This window comes from Marmota flaviventris, chromosome 8 (assembly GCF_047511675.1).
Source record: "Marmota flaviventris isolate mMarFla1 chromosome 8, mMarFla1.hap1, whole genome shotgun sequence".
Taxonomy (NCBI): domain Eukaryota; kingdom Metazoa; phylum Chordata; class Mammalia; order Rodentia; family Sciuridae; genus Marmota; species Marmota flaviventris.
Genome location: NC_092505.1, coordinates 53,476,501 through 53,497,661, shown reverse-complemented (window position 1 = coordinate 53,497,661; position 21,161 = coordinate 53,476,501). Strand labels below are relative to the sequence as shown.

General features: G+C 34.8%; 1 protein-coding gene and 1 pseudogene across 10 annotated transcripts in view; both read right to left on the bottom strand.

The window, feature by feature from the left end:
• Lrch3 (leucine rich repeats and calponin homology domain containing 3) overlaps window positions 1-21,161 on the bottom strand; it is a 126,469-nt gene that overhangs the window by 47,359 nt on the left and 57,949 nt on the right. For all 10 annotated transcript variants that reach the window (XM_071615236.1, XM_071615238.1, XM_071615232.1 and 7 more), the window contains exons 6-9: window positions 20,925-21,034; window positions 8,622-8,715; window positions 6,723-6,843; window positions 2,866-3,014 (exon numbers count right to left, since the gene is read on the bottom strand). In XM_071615236.1, the coding sequence (XP_071471337.1) occupies window positions 2,866-3,014; window positions 6,723-6,843; window positions 8,622-8,715; window positions 20,925-21,034 (474 nt within the window). The remainder of the gene's footprint in view (window positions 1-2,865; window positions 3,015-6,722; window positions 6,844-8,621; window positions 8,716-20,924; window positions 21,035-21,161) is intronic.
• On the bottom strand, window positions 15,154-20,386 carry LOC139706712 (elongation factor 1-gamma-like; annotated as a pseudogene).

The following is a 21,161-nucleotide window of genomic DNA, read 5'->3' as shown; positions in this document are numbered from 1 at the left end:
TGCTGAAGCTGGCTTTGAACTCATGATCCTCCTGCCTCAGCTGTGCCCAGCCAGGACAGAAATTTCTATCTATCCCACCCCAACATTAACCAAGTTTCTATTGAACATTTGTAGTAATAGGGAATTCACTGGGTAGATTGTCTCTTTACTTTTTCACTACCATAACTGTCTCTTATCTTAGTTTTACAAATAGTTCTGGGGATGCTGGTGTATATCAAGATAAAATACTGCCAGGCTTGGTGGTGCATGCCTGTAATCCCAGTGGCTTGGGAGGCTGACGCAAGACGATCTCAGGTTCAAAGACAGCCTCAGCAAAAGTGAGGTGCTAAACAACTTATGAAACCCTGTCTTTAAATAAAATACAAAATATGGCTGGAAATGTGGCTCAGTGGCTGAGTGTCCCAGAATAGTTCAATCCCCGATACTAAAATTAATAAGTAAGTAAGTAAATAAATAAATAAATAAAACAAAAAGTAAATTCTCTTTAAGGTAAAATACAATATTAATTAAAAGAGAAATAGTGGCAACTGAACTTATTTATAAACTAAAAGGTAAAGGTCATTTTCAAAAAGTATTACTAAGGAAAATTAAGCTGGATCACACATTGAAAAATAAAATGATAAGCCAAAGGCAGGAAGTTTAAAGATTATCACAGTATATTATATGTTGAATGAGAATCTATAGAAGCAATACAATCTTGTGTCAACACCAAAAATCATCAAAAGGGGTATTCTTCAAGGGAAAACTAAGAAAACAACTTCTCCAAAAAAGATAACTAAAAATCAAATGTCAAACTACTTCAGTATAGTTTAACACAATATAGTATATTCTACCTCCATGAAATTACGTGTGATATATCTACACGTAACTAGAAAATCCTCTTTGGTAATTTACTCCAAAGGGTTAAAAGGTGACTGCATTAATGTTAGGGCATATAGAATGAATTACAATTCTGAAACCCTGATAAGAAAATAATTACTCTGAATTTATGACTGTCACTTTTGGGGGGAATTAACCGGGGATGCTTTACCACTGAGCTACATCCCTAATCTTTTTTATTTTTTTATTATCAGACAGAGTCTTGCTAAATTGCTGAGGGCCTTACTAAGTTCCCAAAGCTAGGACTGAACTTGTGATCCTCTCATCTCAACCTCCTGAGTCACTGGGACTATATAGGCAGGCACCATTGAGCCTGGATGACTACGTCATTTTTTAAGAAACAAACATCTTTCCAAAGATGCTATATCGGTGACTTACCACCCTGGTTTTATGATATTGCAATTATCTAAAATTACTGTGAGAGGTTCTTTGAATTTCCATAACAGAATGAATGTGACATTAATCTAATTTAAAAAGTAAGTATATGTCATACACTGTTCAGGCAGGGTTGATCTATATATGTGAGAGGAATTTTAATAAAATTAGATAACAGCGAAATGTTTTAACATTTCTAATAGCTTGTTTCTTAAATTTAAATTTTTTAAGCAATCTTTAAAAAATTTAGTATACAGGAATACAAAAAGACATATCTTCACTGGTTGTTAAGCCATCTAAAATAATACTGCTTCATCATAATTTTACAGATCATCAAATTTTAGAAAGATTTATGAAACAAGTCATAAAGAACCTTATGATATACAATCATTGAAAACTACCATATATAGTAAGTAGGTGGAATTTAAAACCAATTACAAAGAACCAATAAAATGAATTAATGAAATGGTAGCTTATTTTTTCAGAGTAGTATAATAGTGTTTTCAGTTTTCGTGGAGATACTTTTGTAGCCTAATTAACCATACAGTGATCAAAGAGGATCACAAGAAAAGAAAAAGGTTTTCTTTAAAGAGTATAATGTGAAATTATTAATTTTACTTTTATTGTAAAGTAGTTTTTATTCCAGCAGAGATGTTAATAGCCTAAATCACACGCACTTCATTAATCACCTGGTCTAGTGCTATCTCTGGGCTATAAGATTTGATTTATATAACTTTATTCAATTTTAAGTGCAAGAGTATCCTCTGAACAAAAAATATTGTGTTCAAAGGCTTTCAAATAGGAAAACCAAAGGATTCTTTCTAAAGATGATAATATCTCTCTACAACAAGCCCCACTTAAAAGTGATTAAATACATCATTCTCCAGAAAGGCCCCAACTGTTTCCGAAATAACCCCTGCTCAGAGCCTGCGATGAACTCCAGACATCGACATCACATCCACTCAAATAGAGCCATTTTATTACGCTGACTAGATATACTGAAGAATGCTATTCTACTTGAGACCCTTGGGGAATTGGCAAAGATTCTGCAGTGGGCTGAATGCTCATTTGTTTTCTAAGGCAATTCAACACTCCACCATAAGAGACACGCAAGAATTTTAATAGCAAACAATTTATATTCTGTTAACTTAATTTAAAAGCTTCAATAATTTTAAGTTTATAATAAAAATTCTATGGGCAAGTTGTATATTGCCTCAGAAGTTAAATTTGTGGTGTAATTCTTAATTACTGATCAATCAAATTATGATTTTTCAGTTAATAACAATAAAAAAAGCAAAAAACAAAGACTCACTAGAAATCCTAAAAACAATGAAAAGCATCACATTCCTTTGTGTTTTCTTCAAAGGCCTTAGGCTACTCTTAGGAACCCTTTTAGTCCTTCTTCAAAATTACAAAATCTGTCTCCTTATTTGAAAAACAAACCTAAATCCTACTTAAGAATATTGTCTGATTTTCTGAATAAATCTGAAAAATTTAGGACTAAAATCAGAAGTGAACATTATACAATAATTAGGGCTAAACAAATAAATCACTGATATGATAGAAAATTATACTATCTTAATTGTTCTTACTAGGGGAGAGCAATACTACCTCATGAGAGACTCGCCGTTGTTCAATATATGCCATAAACTGTGAACTGAGGCTCTCTGAGTCCAGTCCCTTGGACCGTTTCACCTCGTCCTCTTCTTCCTCTGCAGTACAGCTGTCAATGTAGTCAATTTGATCCAGATCATGTTCCACTGTATATACCACACACACACACCAGAAAAAAATATTCTAAGTAAGACAGCCAATAAAAGACATTTACTTAAATTATATTTTCTTTCTCCCCAACATTTTCTATTCTGAAAGTAGAAGGAATGATAAGGGTAATTTACATAAACCTTAATTATTTAGTCCACGGCTACTCACAAAAACAGACTTCTGAAAATCTTAGTCCTAATTCACTCAAAAAATGCAATAACTGATAGTAACTATTGAAATGCAGACCTTCAATCTTTCTTTCCTTTCTTCTTTTTTTTAAAATAAGACTGTTTGAGTTTGTGGAATAAATACAACAGATTAATTTTTAAAGATGGAAAAGTGCACCTTCTTTTAATGCTTTAGTTTGGGGCTTAATATCTCTCGGGGAACTGTAAGGCAGAAAACCTAACATAATCAACTCAAAAAAAATGTGAAAGGCTATAAAAAAGAGAAAGGGTAGGAAGAAACCGGACTTGGCAAGAAAGAGAGTTACTGGCTGTTTCCCTTCCTGAAACTGTTGTCAGACTTTAAAAAAAAAAAAAGATCAGAACAAAGATTTTCCTATTTAGAAAATTATTCACTAGAGGTCAATGTTGAAGATATTTTGTTTGCGGCAATTTGTGAATGAAAGGAATCATTTAAGGAATTTTTTTCTCAAGATGCTTTAGGGAAAAGAAAGGAATATAAATAAGATATAGCCACCTAATTGTTTCATCTGGTAAGTTTTGGAATGTCCTATTATTTTTAAGTTTAAAACTAATAACTTTTAACAACTAATTAAAAGGGTACACTAAGAAAAATCCTTGCTGTTAAGATGGTTTCTCCAGAAATACATTAAACCTCAACCAACCATTATTTTATGATGTCCCATAGACTACCTAAAAGTTGTAGTTTCTGGGAATAGATAATTTGGAGAAGACTATTTTTTAATTTAGTTTTTTCTGAGTCAATTATTTCTAAATAATTCTGTAACTGCAGTTAGTATTAAAATAAGTTTTTAAGTTGTTAAAGTTTTTTTAAGTTTTTTTTCTTGGTTATAACTGGACACAATACCTTTATTTTATTTATTTATTTTTATGTGGTGCTGAGAATCGAACCCAGTGCCTTAAAATTTGTTAATAACTAAAAAGATAAAAAATTAGAAACCAGGTACAGAAATCCATTTCTTTCAATGTACACAATCTGTCTGATTAAATAGTTTATATTATGACCATTTCCCAAGAAAGCAACATCACTTCTTCATACTAGCTAGACCAGCATGGTCTAAGAGAAAAAGAATGGAAGCCATGAAAGTAAACCATATAGGTAATTTAAAATTTTCTAGTAGCCATGTTAAAAAAGGGGGGTGGGAAGGTGATGCATCAATCTCCAGGATATATAAAGAACTCAAAACCAAAAAAAACAACCCTTCAGCTAAGGAACTGAACAGAGACTTCAAGAAGAAATACAATTGGTTAATAAATATATGAAAGACTGTTCGTATCTCTAGCAATTAGAGAAATGCAAATCAAAACTACTTAGATTTCATCCCACTTCAGTCAGAATGGCAATTATTAAGAATACAAGTAATAATACATGTTGGCAAGGATATGGGGAAAAAGGCATACTCATACATTGCTGGTGGGACTGCAAATTGGTGCAACAACTCTGGAAAGTAGTATGGAGATTCCTCAGAAAACTTGAAATGAAACCACCATTTGACTCAGCTATCAGACTCCTCAGTTTATATCAAAAGGACTTAAAATCAGCATACTAAGTGACACAGCCACATCAATGTTTATAGCAGCTCAATTCACAACCTAGATGCTTTTCAATAGATGAATGGATAAAGAAACTGTGGTGTATATATATATATATATATATATATATATATATATATATATATATATACACAATGGAATATTACTCAACCTTAAAGAAGAATGAAATTATGGCATTTGTAGGTAAATGGATGGAGCTAGAGAATATCATGCTAAGTGAAATAAGCCAATCCCCCCAAAGCAAAGACCAAACGTTTTCTCTGATATGTGGAAGCTAATTCACAATAAGGTGGGGGGAGTGGCTAGGGAAAAATAGAGGTACTTTGGATTAGGCAGAAGCGAGTGAAGAAAGAGGAGGAGGTATGGGGATAGTAAGGATAGTTCAATGAATCAGACATTAGTACCCTATGTATGTATATGATTACACACTTGGTATGATTCTACATCATGTACAACCAGAAGAAAGAGAAGTTATACTCCATTTATGTACAGCGTGTAAAAATGCATTCTACTGTCATGTTAACTAATTAGAACAAATAAAAAAATAAAGGGACATTAATTTAAATACTTTACTTTTGTCTGGTATATCTAAATGTTATTTTAAATAGTTGACATAAGATACTATTATTTTATATTTTTTTCTCATAGAAAGTCTTCAAAATCTGATGAATATTTTTTATTTATAGTACATCTCTATTCAGTATTTATAGTACATTTCAAATGCTTCATAACCACATATGGCTAAGGGCTGAAAAATGGAAATTAGAAAATTAGAAATTAGAAAATTTTCTAATTAGAAATTAGAAAAACTAGAAATTATTTTAAATTATTTTAAATATCAAATGAACTGAAGGGAACATATATAAGAAAAAAATTTAAAAGAAAATTGAAACTATTTGAAATGTGAATGCAATGTTAAATGACCAGAATAAAGAATATCAAAATGGTGAGGAAAAGAAAAACAGCAAACCTCTTAATTGAAATAATCATTCACAAATGAAAGCTCTTCTGTTACAACATAATGGAAAATCAAAGCCATTTCTTCATTTATATGCGATTCACAAAATTTAAACATCAGTATGTGGTTACTCAAACTAAAGCAATATAAAATGATTACAATATTTCAAGTCTGCTTCAGAAGTATAAGAAAGCAGGAAAAAACCTGCTCACTCTATGAAAACTACAATGTTTTAAATGCCAGAATAAGGAAAAATGGATTCAGAAGTCCTTGAAAATCATTATTCTAGATGAAAGGCAAACATACAGAAAAAGAAAAGTGCTGAATTCTTACAGAGATCAAATAATGCCTTAAAAAAGGAGTTGTTTTGATTTTTTTTTTTTTGTGGTATTGGGGATTAAACCCAGGGCCTTGCACATGCTCTACTACTAAGCTACATCCCCAGCTCAAAAAGGAAAATCTTACTCAGGGAGAATGGTACTTTAAAAGAAGATGTGGCCAGGCATGGTGGCACATGCCTGTAATCCCAGTGGCTCTGCAGGCTGAGGCAGAAGGATGGCAAATTCAAAGTCAGCCTCAGCAATTTAGTGAGGCCCTAAGCAACTTATTGAGAATCTATCTAAAAATAAAAAAATAAAAAAGGCTGGAGAGGTAGCTCAGTGGTTAAACAACCCTGGGTTAAACTGATAGTACTCCCTCTCCCCACACCCCCCCAAAAGTGAAGAAGTTACAGATACATGAACCATAGGAATAGATGTGAAAGAGACCACTTTAAAAAGTTAACGTGGGCTAGAGTTGTAGCTCAGCGGTAGAGTGCTTACCTTGCATGTGTGAGGCACTGGGTTTGAATCTCAGCACTTCATATAAATAAGTAAATAAAATAAAGGTCCATCAACAACTGGTGAATATTTTTTATTTATAGTACATATTAAAAAAAAAGTTAAGGTGACTATAAAGATTTCAGATGTCACTGAGATTATGTTTACCTCCACCATTTGTTACTATTAAACTGTTGCGATTCTCTTGGTATTGGCTTTCTCGTCGTAGTCTTTGTTCTTTAGTAATCTCTGCTACTCGGAGAGGCAGATCTGAAAATTCATCTGTAGGCTTAAAAAAGTAGTAGAAACATTAAAAAATTTTTTTTCAAATTTGGATGCATATTTATATGAGCACAATATAAACTAATTAAAATTACATTTAAGAAAAAATAGTGAAAAAGTTTTGGAAATAAGACAATGAAGATTATTGTAGGACAATGTGAATGTACTGAATGCAAAAGAAATGTACACTTTAAAATGGTTAAAACTTAGCTGGGCACAGTGGTGCACGCCTGTAATCCGAACAACTCAGGAGCTGAGGCAGGAGGATTGTGGGTTCAAAGCCAGCCTCAGTAACAGCAAGGTGCTAAGCAACTCAGTGAGACCCTATCTCTAAATAAAATACAAAATAGGGCTGGAGATGTGGCTCAATAGTTGAGTGCCCCTGAGTTCAATCCCAGTACCCCCCACCCCAATGGTTAAAACTTTATGTTACATATATTTTACTATAATTACCAAAAAGAAGAAATAAAGGTATTTATGAGTATATAACTTTATCTACATATACCTCTCTATGGATAAAGCGACATTTATGTACTCAGCTACCCAGATATACATACACAAGCAATCTTAAGTTATAAATAAAAGTAGCCAGGTGTGGTAGCTGTGGCTAGGGACTTAGGAGGCTGAGGCAGGAGGATCCATGAACCTCAGCAACTCAGCGATACCCTAAGAAACTTAGTGAGCCCCTGTCTCAAAAATAAAAAATAAAGACCAGGAGGTGGCACACACCTATAATCCCAGTGGCTTGGGAGGCTGAGACAGGAAAATCACAAGTTCAAAGCCAGTCTCAGCAATGGTTAGGCGCTAAGCAACTCAGTGAGACCCTATTTAGTGTCTCCAAATAAAATAAAATATAGGGCTAGGGATACAGCTCAGTGGTTGAACTCAGAGTGTCTCTGAGTTCAATCCCTGGTAACCCCCCCCCCCAAAATAAATAAATAAATAAATAAATAAACAAACAAATAAACAAACTAACAAACAAATAAATAAAAGGGCTGGAGATATAACTCAATGGTTTAATGCCCCAAGTTCAATCCCTGGTACAAAAAAAAAAAAAAGTTATAAATGAGCTGAGGTCAAAATTTATTTTTAATTTTCTTAGTTATACAGGGACACAATATTTTTATTTTGTTTATTTATTTTTATGTGGTGCTGAGGATCAAACCCAGTGCCTCAGAGGTTCGAGGCAAGCGCTCGGCCACTGAGTCACAACCCCAGTCCAAAATTTGATTTTCTTTGCATTCAGTGAAACATGTTATAAACTATGTTACCAGTCCGGGTAACAAAAGCTCATTTGTTCATTTAATAAATGTACAGCTAAAATATTACACCTTAATAATTTTAAAAAAGCAGGAAACATTATCACTGGTAATTGAACAAAACAGGAAAAAAATGTAATTCTGAGCATGTGGTATTCTTCAGTAAGATTCCATCTCCTTACTACTATTTATTTTCCTACCTTCTAGCACTTCTCTTACCATCTCTGCTCCAGATTTATCCCAGTCCCTCAGATTTTAGGTTTCAGTTTTACTGACTTAACTGCTATTCAGCTTTCCAGAAAAAGAAACTATTGATACAATGAGGAACAAGCATGTGAGAATACACATGATAAAAAGATGGTAAAGAAACAGAATACTATTTTTGAATGGTAGAGCTATGTGAGATATTTGCCTTGACTTATCTGTTATGTAATAAGAAAACTGGATCCAGTTTAGATATTTCCTTTTCATTATTTTATTCTCTCTTAATCAGGAGTTATGACATTCAGAATAAAGAAACACTTACCTCATTCCCTGACCATCTCTTATCACCACTGTCCACACTATTGAAACCTGAATCAAGGGCTCCATAAGGGCGACCTGAATATAGTTCTTCATGGCTACCAAGAAGAAACTTCAGTTATTACTGCAAAGTCCGATACTTTAAATATTAACTTGTGATGCCAGGTATGGTGGTGCATGCCTGTAATCCCATGTTTCCTCTATGCCTCCTCCCATTCCCCATGTCCCCTCATTGTTTTTACTTTTAATAGTACTTTTTATAAAATTAAATTTACATACATTGAAATATATAAATCTTATCTGTGTGAATTTGACAAATGATTACAACCTTGTATATTCCCTCTATCATAACAGAAGACACTTCTATTTTGCCACCAAATTCCACACATCACTGCCCAATTAATTCCCCTTACTTTCTACTCAGTACTCCTCAGGGACAATCACACTCTTTTTTTAATCTTAAAAAAGATTAAAAGTATGGAAGGGTAAAATAATGGTCCCTAAAGATGTTCATGATTTAATCCCTGGAAACTGTATGTTACCTATGTGACAAAAGGAATTAAGGCTGTAGACAGAAATAAACAGCTAATCAGCTGACTTTAAAATGGAGAGATTATTCTGGTTTACTAATATGAACCCAATGTAATCACAAGGATCCTTAAAAGAGGAAGGAGGCAGAAGAGGTCAGTGTGATGCAATGTTGGCTTGAAGACAGAGTAAGAGGACCACGAATCCACGAGTAGAGCCTCTAGAAGTTAGAAAAAGCAAGAAAAAGGATCCTACCCAGAGCCCACAGCAAAAATCACAGCTCTATCAGCATCCTGATTTAGTCTGAGGAGATTGTGTTAGTCTTCTGACCTATAAAAATGTAAGATAAAAAGTATGTGCTGTTTACACCCTTAAGTTTATGATAATTTGTTATAGTGGCAATAGAAAAGCAATATAATTAGTCTTGCTTATTCTAGAACTTAGAAAAATCTATTTCCCGTTGGTAGACATTTTGGTTATTTCCTAGTTTTTGGCTGCTGTAAGAAAAAGTGCTACGAATAAGCTATGAACAATGTTACAAAGTGTGGCGCACACCTGTAATGCCAGCTACTTGATAGGCTGAGGCAGGAGGATTTTATATTTGAGGCCAGACTGAGAAACAAGAAAGAAAGAAAGAAAGAGAGAGAGAGAGAGAGAGAGAGAGAGAGAGAGAGAGAGAGAGAGAGAGAGAGAGAAAGAAAGAAACAGAGAAAGAGAGAAAGAAAGAAAGAATCTAACATCATTTCTTCCTTTTATGATTATTGTTTTCTGTGCCTAAAGAAATTATTCTCTACAAGTCATAAAGATATTCTTTCATATCTTTTAGAAACTTTTATAGTTTTAGTTTTTGCTTCTTCTTAAATGCTTTTTAAAATTTAGCTTAATTAGAAATCTAAAATATGATAAATTGTATTTTTAAAAGTATTTTTATCTAATTAGTCTGCCTAAGTTGAAAAGCAACTTTCAATAGTACAATTTTAAAATAGTGTTCTTCTAGTACTAAATTTTATATTCCTTATATTCTCTTTTTTTTTTGGTAATTTTTTTTAGTGGACCTTTATTTTATTTATTCATATGCAGTGCTAAGAATCAAACCCAGTGCCTCACACATGCTAGGCAAGCACTCTACCACTGAGCCACAACCCTAACTCAATTCTTTATATTTGTATATATTTCATAAGTGATGTACTTGCAATTTACAGACCCGTAAAATAATAATTTGGTACTACTTACCAACTATTAGCTAAAAGAAGTCGCTTAATTTTTGTAAAATAAGGATAAACCATTTCTACTTACTTGCCTTTCACATAAAAAAGCTTTATGTAAACTAAAAACAAAACAAACCTCTATGTGAATGTAAGACAGTTTTTATAACTTGCCATTTATTGATAAAGATATTACTTTAATTATTTAACTACAGACCTACTTGTCCAATGTGATAAGTAAGTACTAATTACAAAATAAGATTCAAAACCACAGGGAACTTCTGGTTATCTTTCTCATTTTTCTACCTGCCCCCATAAAGGTCAGAGAGCTAAAAAGCAAACAAAACAAAATTCTACTAAAAAAAAAAAGCTGTTAATTTTCCCCAACCCTATATTTTGAAAAAAAAAGAAATTCACCTCTACACAAAAGATGGAAAAGAGTACAATGAATACCAATTTTCAACTTGATTTCCCCGTTTGTTGGTAATTAAGTAAAATGTTTTATGAAGAGCATGTCCATGATCTGTCTGCTTTAATGCTTGTTTCAGAGCCTAGACCTTAAGAACAGGTACTATGTGTGTTTTATTCCAGCAAAGCCAACCAATATGTCTAATTTTAAGAACTTTCTAATAAAATATGCAGAACAAACTTTAAAGATTCCTTTTTTGCAGCTTCCAAAACAAATATGTATATTTCAAGATTTGCAGAACAATATTTTTAACTCCCATGTATTGTTTTTTTCAAGATGGTCATCCTACACATAAATAGGAGGCCAGGTAGAATTCTGCTAGGCTCCAGCTTACCTTGTCAGAAAGTTCAGTCTCTTTAACAAACCATCTAGCTCAATATAGAATTAATCGCATTAGTGGGAATACAGAGGCAGAACTTTTCTTAACAGCAGTTTATTCTTTCCTTAGTTTTGATTTAATGCCACACCATCATAAATATATTTAGTTTGTGACATAAAGTTGCTTACAATTACATCAGTAAAAAGCACATGCCCCTATAGCTCAAAAACAAAAAAATATGGTACCAATGTGTAAAACAAAGGTTATCACAATAATGCAATTTACTAAAGGACTTGGAAACATTTACATCTGAAAATGAGTAAAAAAATGTATAGTTTTTATAAAATAATGTTTATGGGCTGGGGACATAGCTCAGTGGTAGAGTGCTTACTTTAGTATGCACAAGGCCCTGTGTTTGATCCCCAGCACTTCAAAAAAATCAAAATAAAACACAAATGTATTTTTAAAATATTACAAAAAAATAAGAAAGTTACATCTAAAGATTGAAAGAACTAAAATATCTAATTTGTATTGAGCACCCAAAGAGCTACAGAATTAATAAAGATTCTCTTTAGCAAGACTGGACTATCTAAATTAGTTCCCGTCTAATTATTATGCCTAATAGTGAAAAAGGGCATTATAAATGCACTTTCAAACACATGTCATTAAAAGTATAAACAGTGTAAAGATCATGCTGAAGAAATGGAACTTCAGAGAGGTTAAGTGAACTCCCTAATAGTACAGGGATCCAGAAGCAAAACCCTCTGACTGCATATCCACCCTTTCAATAGCAAATTGCTAACCACAATATGAGTCTACTAATCTGTATCTCTAATAAGGAACACATGAAGGCATAATATCTCATTCACTAATGCTTGAGGTGTTGAATGAAGTATCATACACATGGTTATACGTGTTACCCAGGGGGGATTGATTCCAATACTCCCGATGGATACCAAAATCCGGGATGTTCAAATTCAAAAATTCCTTATATAAAATAGAGAGTTTTCATATCATCCATCTATCTATCTATCTATCTATCTATCTATCTATCTATCTATCTATCTATTTTGGAGTCAGGGTCCGGGCTATGTTGTATAGGTTAACTCCAAATTCTTGAGCTCAAATGATTCTCCTGCCTCAGCCACCCGAGTAGCTGGTACTAAAGGCACTGTCCCCATGTCCTCCATAATATACTTTAAATCATCTCTGGATTACTTAAAATACCTAATATAATGTAAATGGCATGTAAATAGTTATTATACTGTATTGTTTAGGGAATAGTGATAGAAAAAAAAATCTGTAAATATGCATTACAGGTATATTTTTCCCCTAATATTTTCAATATATATTTGGTTGAATTCATGGACATGGAAGCCTGACTATATATAAATATATGCAACAAATCATAATTTCTAGGACATTGTGAAACAACTCATAGCTCTAGAAATATAGAAATTTCCAAATAGCTCAAGATTACCCCCTTTTTTGAGATTAATATGTTAAATATATTTTCATCATTTCCAATAAAAATTTAAACTATACTATGAATCTATAATGCACAGTTCCCTTTTCTGAAAATTATATTTAGCATGCCTTAGCATTTTCTCAATGAACATCAATTTTTATACTTTTCTATAATATGGTAATCACTGAAAATATTACTGAAATAGAGTATTCTTGGCACATAAGGCCTACTGGAGCCAGATTGCTATGCTTTTAGAGCTTTACTGATTCTAAATACTGTATTAGAATTATGAAATATGGCACTTAGACATTAAAGGATATGTGTAACATATAGGACTTTTAATAATGATGGGACATTATGGGCTGGGGCTGTAGATCAGCGGTAGAGCGCTTGTCTAGCACATGTGAGCTAGGCTCTGAGTTCAATCCTCAGCACCATATAAAAATAAATAAAAGTTATTGTGTCCAACTACAACTAAAAAAGAAATATTTTTAAAAAATGATGGGACATTATTAATATCTCTGAACCCCCCTTATGCCCCTACACAACAAATCTTTCCTCCTTTCTCTCAGAGTTTAACATCTACTGTGTTTTTTTTTAACCATACGATTTATTTTTATTTTTTTTAGTCATACATGACAGCAGAATGTATTTTGACATATAATACATACATGGAATGTATATACATCAATCATAATGTCTATTCTATTCTGCTGCCCGTCCTATCCCCCCTACTCCTCCCCTCCTCTCTCATGCTTTCTCTCTAATCCAATCTAATGTGACACACTTTTTTTTCTTTTTCTCATCCCAACATCATATATGTATTCTGTATAACAATGAGGTTCTCCTTCCATCTCCTTCCACCAAGCAACTCCCCTTCTCCCTCTTTTTCCTCCCACCTCTCTTCCCTATTTAATGGTAGTCTTCTGCTCATGCTCTTCCTCCCTATCCCATTTTGAGTCACCCCCCCTTATATCAGAGAAGACATTCAGCATTTGTTTTTTAGGGATTGGCTAACTTCACTTAGCATAATCTGCTCTAATGCCATCCATTTGCCTGCAAATGCCATGATCTTGTTATTTTTTAGTGCTGAGTAATATTCCATTGTGTATAAATGCCACATTTTTAAAATTCATTCATCTATTGAAGGGCATCTAGGTTGGTTCCACATTCTAGCTATTGTGAATTGTGCTGCTATAAACATTGATGTGGCTGTGTCCCTGTAGTATGCTCTTTTTAGGTCTTTTGGGTATAGTCCGAGAAGGGGAATAGCTGGGTCAAATGGTGGTTCCATTCTCAGCTTTCCAAGGAATCTCCATACTGCTTTCCAAATTGGCTGCACCAATCTGCAGTCCTACCAGCAATGTATGAGTGCACCTTTTTCCCCGCATCCTAGCCAGCACTTATTGTTGTTTGACTTCATAATGGCTGCCATTCTTTTTGGAGTGAGATGGTATCTTAGAGTAGTTTTAATTTGCACTTCTCTGATTGCTAGAGATGGTGAGCATTTTTTTCATGTATTTGTTGATTGATTGTATATCCTCTTCTGGAAGTTTCTGTTCAAGTCCTTGGCCCATTTGTTGATTGGGTTATTTGCTTTTTTGTTGTTTAACTTTTTGAGTTCTTTGTATACTCTAGAGATTAGAGCTCTATCTGATGTTTGAGGGGTAAAAATTTGTTCCCAGGATGTAGGCTCCCTATTCACCTCACATATTATTTCTCTTGCTGAGAAAAAAGTTTTTAGTTTGAATTCGTCCCATTTGTTGATTCTTGGTTTTAACTCTTGTGCTATAGGTGTCTTATTAAGAAATTTGGGGCCTGCCCCCACGTGATGAAGATTAGGGCCAACTTTATCTTCTATTAGACGCAGAGTATTTGGTCTGATTCCTAGCTCCTTGACCCATTTTGAGTTGACTTTTGTGTATGGTGAGATAAAGGGATTCAATTTCATTTTGTTGCATATGGATTTCCAGTTCTGCCAGCACCATTTGTTGAAGATGCTATCCTTACTCCACTGCATGTTTTTAGCACCTTTGTCTAATATAAGGTAGTTGTAATTTTGTGGATTTGTCTCTGTGTCCTCTATTCTGTACCATTGGTCTACCAGCCTGTTTTGGTGCCAGTACCATGCTGTTTTTGTTACTATTGCTCTATAGTATAGTTTAAAATCTGGAATCGCAATACCACCAATTCACTCTTCTTGCTTAGAATTACTTTAGCTATTCTGGGTCTCTTATTTTTCCAGATGAATTTCATGATTGCTTTTTTCTATTTCTGCAAGGCATGTCATTGGGATTTTGATGGGAATTGCACTGAATCTGTAAAGTGCTTTTGGTAATATGGCCATCTTAATAATATTAATTCTACCAATCCATGAGCAAGGTAAATCCTTCCATCTTCTAAGGTCTTCTATTTCTTTCTTCAGGGTTCTGTAGTTTTCATTGCATAGATCTTTCACCTCTTTTGTTAGGTGGATTCCTAGGTATTTTGTTTTTTTGTTTTTTGTTTTTTTTTGAGGATATTGTGAATGGAGTAGTTGTCCTCATTTCCATTTCAGAGAATTTGTCACTGATATACAGGAATGCCTTTGATTTACTGGTATTGATTTTATATCCTGCCACTTTGCTGAATTCATTTACTACTTCTAGAAGTTTCTTGGTTGAACTTTTTGGGTCTGCTAGGTATAGGATCATGTCATCGGCAAATAATGCTAATTTAAGTTCTTCTTTTCCTATATTTATGTCTTTAATTTCTTTCGTCTAATTGCTCTGGCTAGTGTTTCAAGAATTTTTGAATAGAAGTGGTGAGAGAGGGCATCCCTGTCTTGTTCCAGATTTTAAAGGGAATGCCTTCAATTTTTCTCCATTTAGAATAATGCTGGCCTGAGGCTTAGCGTATATAGCTTTTACCATGTTGAGGTAATTTCCTGTTATCCCTAATTTTTCTAGAGTTTTGAACATAAAGGGATGCTGTATTTTGTCGAATGCTTTTTCAGCATCGAGATGATCAGATGGTTCTTATCTTTGAGTCTATTGATGTGGTGAATAACATTTATTGATTTCCGTATATTGAACCAGGCTTGCATCCCAGGGATGAATCCCACTTGGTCATGGTGCACAATCTTTTTGATATGATTTTGTACCCGATTTGCCAGAATTTTATTGAGGATTTTTGCATCTATATTCATTAGGGATATTGGTCTGAAGTTTTCTTTCTTTGAAGTGTCTTTATCTGGTTTTGAAATCAGGGCGATGTTGGCCTCATAGAATGCATTTGGAAGTACTCCCTCTTTTTCTATCTCCTGAAATAGATTGACGAGTATTGATATTAGTTCTTCTTTAAAGTTCTTGTAAAACTCTGCTGTATATCCGTCTGTTCCTTTTCTTGGTTGGTAATCTTTTGATGGCTTCTTCTATTTCCTCACTTGATATTGGTCTGTTTAGCTCATATGAGCATATGAGCTCAATCTGGGTAGCTCATATGCCTTAAGGAATTTATCGATGCCTTCACTATCCTCTATTTTATTAGAGTATAGGGTTTCAAAATAATTTCTAATTATCTTCTGTATTTCTGAAGTGTCTGTTGTGATGTTGCCTTTTTCATCCTGTAAGCTAGTAATTTGGGTTCTCTCTCTTCTTCTCTTTGTTAACGTGGCTAGTGGTCTATCAATCTTATTTATTTTTTCAAAGAACCAACTTTTAGTTTTGTCAATTTTTTTGATTGTTTCTTTTGTTTCGATTTCATTGATTTCAGCTCTGATTTTACTTATTTCTTGCCTTCTACTGTATTTGCTGCTAATTTGTTCTTCTTTTTCTAAGGCTTCGAGGTGTAGTGTGAGGTCATTCATTTGCTGGCTTTTCCTTCTTTTAAGGAATGAACTCCATGAAATGAATTTTCCTCTTAGTACTGCTTTCATAGTGTCCCAGAGATTTCGCTATGTTGTGTCTGAGTTTTCATTCACCTCTAAGAATTTTTTAAATTTAATCTTTGATGTCTTCTGTAACCCTTTGTTCATTCAGTAGCATATTGTTTATTCTCCATGTGATGTAGGATTTTTTCTTTCTTATTTTATTATTGATTTCCAATTTCATTCCATTATGATCAGATAAAATGCATGGTAATGTCTCTACTCGTTTTTATTTGCTAAGATTTGCCCTGTGACATAATATATGGTCTATTTTTGAGAAGGATCCGTGTGCTGCTGAGAAGAAAGTTTTGTTAAGTCTTGTTGGTGTATGGTTCCCTTGAGCAGTATGTAGTGTCCTTGTTTATCCATTTTGATTAACTTTGGCTTGAAGTCTATTTTATTTGATACAAGTATGGACACCCCTGCTTGCTTCCGAGGTCCATATGAGTGGTATGATTTTTCCCAACCTTTCACCTTCAGTCTGTGTATGTCTTTTCCTATCAGATGAGTCTCCTGTAGGCAGCATATTGTGGGATCTTTTTTTTTAATCCAGTCTACTAGTCTATGTCTTTTGATTGGTGCACTTAAGCCATTAACATTTAGGATTACTATTGAGATATGGCTTGTACTTCCAGCCATATTAGGTTATTTATGTTACTTAACATGATTTGTTTTTCCTCTTTGATTAGTTTTTCCTTTACTGTACTACCTCCTGCTATTGGTTTTCATTGTTATTTTTCATTTCCTCTTCCTGTAATGTTTTGCCAAGGATGTTTTGAAGAGCTGGTTTTCTAGCTGCAAACTCTTTTAACTTTTGTTTATCGTGGAAGATTTTTATTTCATCTTCAATCCTGAAGCTTAATTTCGCTGGATACACGATTCTTCGTTGGAACCCATTTTCTTTCAGTGTTTGAAATATGTTGTTCCAGGATCTTCTAGCTTTCAGTCTGTGTTGAAAGATCAGCCGTTATCCTGATTGGTTTACCCCTAAATGTAATCTGCTTCCTCTCTCTTGTGGCTTTTAAAATTCTCTCCTTATTCTATATATTGGGCATCTTCATTATTATGTGTCTTGGTGTGGATCTCTTATGATTTTGTACATTTGGCGTCCTGTAGGCTTCTAGTATTTGGATTTTTTTCATTCTTTAAGTCTGGGAAGTTTTCTAGTATTATTTCATTGAACAGATTGCTCATTCCTTTGGTTTGGACCTCTATACCCTCTTGTATCCCAATAACTTTTAAGTTTGGTCTCTTTATGTTATCCCATGTTTCTTGGATGTGCCGCTCATGATTTCTTAACATTCTCGCTGAGCTGTCTATGTTCTTTTCAAGTTGAAAAACTTTGTCTTTGTTGTCTGATGTTCTATCTTCTAAGTGTTCTACTCTGCTGGTAATACTCTCATTTGAGTTTTTAATTTGGTTTATTGTTTCTTGCATTTCCAGGATTTCTGGTTTTTTTTTTTTTTTTTTTTTTTTAATATCCTCTATCTCCCTGTAGAGTTGATCTTTTGCTTCTTGGATTTGTTTATGCAATTCATTGTCAAAGTGATCTTTCATTGTCTGATTTTGCTGTCTAATGTCTTCCTTGAGACTCCAGATCATCTGAAGCATGTATATCCTGAACTCTTTATTTGACATTTCATCAGCTGCAGATATTACCTCTTCTAATGTTGAATTGACCTGCATTGTTTGTGTTCCTTTCATTCCTTGTCTTTTCATACTGCTCATGTTTCATTCTAGCTTTGTGAAACTGTTGTGTTAATGGTTTTCCCTTTATATATTTATATTGTTCTTGTATAGCTCCAAAATCCCTCATTTGCGGAGAAAGACAATGTTAACAGTTCCCAATATCAACAGTACTGTGTGTTTTTTTTTTAATGTGTCTACTTTTAAAAATTGTTTTCTTCTTCTTAATTTTTGTGCTTGTTAATTAATCTTCTTTTAGAAACCAAATGGAAATTTGTTAATCTGTTTTAGAGTAGGATACTGTGTAAGATCATTAGGGCTGCGTTCTTTTTTTTTTTAATATTTATTTTTTCTTGTAGTTGGACACAATACCTTTATTTTATTTATTTTTATGTGTTGCTGAGGATCGAACCCAGGGCCTCACATGTGCTATGTGAGTGCTCTACCGCTGAGGCACAACCCCAGCCCAAGGGCTGTGTTCTTAAGCAAAATTTGACAGGTTCTTAAAGAAGATCTGAGGGGGGTTCTTCTTTTTTAATATTCAGTTTCCTTTAATGACCTCCCATCTCCCTAAAGAGAAGGTGCAGGCAGCTAGACAATGGCAAGAGATATTCACTTGAGGCTCTTACCCTGATAAGGCTTTGCCCACATGCTGGAAGGCCCCTTCCCAGGAAAGGACTCTTGGACCAAAGTCTGGGTCTCTTGGCTGCCAGGATCCAGTTTCCGCCATGTATATGACTTGTAGTCCACCTGCCAATCTGGACTCAGCAGAAAGGCATGCTCCTAGCCTCAGAAGACCCAGACTCCAGAAATGGAGATGTTATTATTGGTTTCAAAGAGGATGACACTGGCCAAGGTGTTCTTTCTCAGCTTGTCCAATTGCTGAAACATTTCAGTGATAAATTTCAACTCATGATGGCCTGAGTGAGCTCTTTAGGAAAGTGGTACTCAGTATACCACAAGGACCAGCCATCCTTATCAAAGTGCTCCCAAAAATATGGCAGCGCCACAGAAAGCATGTCCTCCTTGGAGTATCTGCATTTAAGTTCATCCAACACAAAGGTACTCTTAGGCAGGTGAACAAAGGGGTCCTTGGCCTTGGGCTCAGCAGCTACTGCCTGGTCACAATAATCCATCTCCTCCTCTGGAGGTGGGGCAGCTGCCTTTTTCTCCTCTTTCCACTTGGCCTGGGGCTTCTGCTTCTCTTCCTGTGAAACCTCCTCTTTTGGGGCTGTCTCTCTGCAAACTTCTTAGAACTAAACTGAGCCATTTTCTCACACAGTTTCATCTTTCCCAAGATATCCTGGAACTGGGGCTGGTTAATGCAGGTGAGGAACCAGTGATTTGTACTGGGAAAAGCCTGATGGAAAGAAGTCTCCAAGACCTGTTTATAGAGTGACAGTGGGGTGCAGTCAACTGTGATATTAGTCAGTGTTACTTGTTCGCCCACCAGAAAAGTCCTTGTCTTCAAGTGAACATCCAGCAGCCGCAGAATTCACCATATCTCCTTCTTTGCATTCTCAGTGGCCTGTTTGTTGTGGTGTATGATGCTCAGGATAGGGAACACCCAGGTACTGGCTGGGGGCACTATGTCACTATCAGCAAAGCTCACCCACTGTACCGTCTGAGCTGCTGCTTCTGGAGTACTTTCCTACAGCTCCTCATTGCTCACATAGCAGGTGATGACATTGCTCTCAAACATACAGAATCCATCGTCATCCTCAAATGCTTAGAACCTTGCCAGTAGGAAATTTGAGGAGAAATTCAGGGGTCCAGTTGGTTTGGCCAAAGTGGAGAGCATGCAGACCTGAGTCCCACTGTAGTGAGTAGCGATGAGGGCCTTGGAGGCCCTCCAGTTTTGGGGATACGGATACAGGATCCCAAACACTACGGTGATTCCACAGAGAAAGGGCGGGTTCTCTCTTAAGTAAAGTCCAGAAGCATTTCTGTACCTTCGCTGAGACATCTATTTTGCTTGTTTAAAGGTCCCTGAATTATTTCCTGTACTTAAGATTGTTCTAGATGGTTGGGACTGCCAAACAGATAACCTTATAAGTCATGTGGTATGTAACAGTGATTTATAGATTAAACTATCCTTAAAAAATGTCAATTGTCAACAAATCCAACCTCTTCACTCTCTGAGGGATAAATGAAACTCAAAAAGTTCAAACAATTTGCCATACGTCACAAAGCTTGTTATCAGCAGAGCTAAGGTTAGTTAGAAGTCATTCAGACCAGTCAGGGTTTTTTTTTAAAAATATTTATTTATTTAAGTTTTAGGCGGACACAACATCTTTGTTTGTATGTGGTGCTGAGGATCGAACCCGGGCCGCACGCACGCCAGGCGAGCCCGCTACCACTTGAGCCACATCCCCAGCCCCCAGTCAGGGGTTTTTAACTGGGTACCCTCCCCTGAGAATACTGGTAATGTCTGAAGACACACACTAGGAGGGTGCCATTGGCACCTACTTGGCAGAGGCCAAGAATGCTGCTAAAAGTCTTATAATGTAGAATAACAAAGAATTATCTGGTCCAAAACGTCAATAATGCTTTAGAACTACACTTTGTCAGATCTAAATAGTCAGTTTTATTTATAATTCAACATTCTGAGAATAGAAGTGTTAAAGCAGGTTATTTCTCAGGCAAATATTCAGGCAAATTTAAGGATCTAGTTTAATTTATTCCCTGTGTAATGGAATATGATAAAAGAAGAAAACATACTTACCAGGAGCCAAAACCCAAGGGTCTCCTATCATAATCTGGCAGATCTGGAGCAATCTTACCAGCTTGTATGTTCAGGAATTTAAATATGTGGATTTTCCCTTTTATACATATCTAAATAAAATAAAATATAAGTGTGACAAAATTATTATTGAACACATTATTATTTTTGTTCTTTTTATAATCATAACCGGCTTTTTATGTAATGTAAATTGGGATTAGAAGGCATTTCTACCAAGTT